A 379-nucleotide genomic window follows, 5' to 3' on the forward strand; every position below is an offset into this window, starting at 1 on the left:
TGACGGCGAGCGGGGCTGCCTCCCCCGTGGATGCACTGGAAGGGCATCCTTGCCAAAATCCCTGCCTCCGAACCCCCCCAGCACACGCCCGCCCTCCCTCCCGCCGCCGCCAGCGGCCCAGACGCCCAAATATTGAGCTCCACGTTAAATGATCCCTGGGGAAAAGGGCCGGGAAGGAGCCGGAGCACGTCGGAGGGAGCGTGGCAGTTTGTTATGCTAACCGAGGGGGGCTCCGCTCAGGGGACATGTCGGAGAGGTCTGAAGAGCAAGGAGTTCACAGGCCCTCTCCTTTTGTCATGCTAAAAGTGCAACACAGAAAATATATACAGGCAGCTGCTCAATGGAGCGTGAAATACAAGTGATTTCTCCGGGAGCCCCC

The 379-nt window shown here is 60.4% G+C and overlaps 1 protein-coding gene across 1 annotated transcript in view; it reads left to right on the forward strand.

Moving 5' to 3' along the window:
* Positions 1 to 245: 245 nt before the first annotated feature.
* TMEM161A (transmembrane protein 161A) overlaps positions 246 to 379 on the forward strand; it is a 33,926-nt gene continuing 33,792 nt past the window's right edge. The window contains exon 1 of the mRNA XM_009995084.1: positions 246 to 256. Coding sequence (XP_009993386.1) covers positions 246 to 256 — 11 coding nt within the window. The remainder of the gene's footprint in view (positions 257 to 379) is intronic.

The sequence above is a fragment of the Chaetura pelagica genome, unplaced genomic scaffold (assembly GCF_000747805.2).
Source record: "Chaetura pelagica isolate M959 unplaced genomic scaffold, ChaPel_1.0 scaffold463, whole genome shotgun sequence".
In the NCBI taxonomy this organism is placed as follows: Eukaryota; Metazoa; Chordata; class Aves; order Apodiformes; family Apodidae; genus Chaetura; species Chaetura pelagica.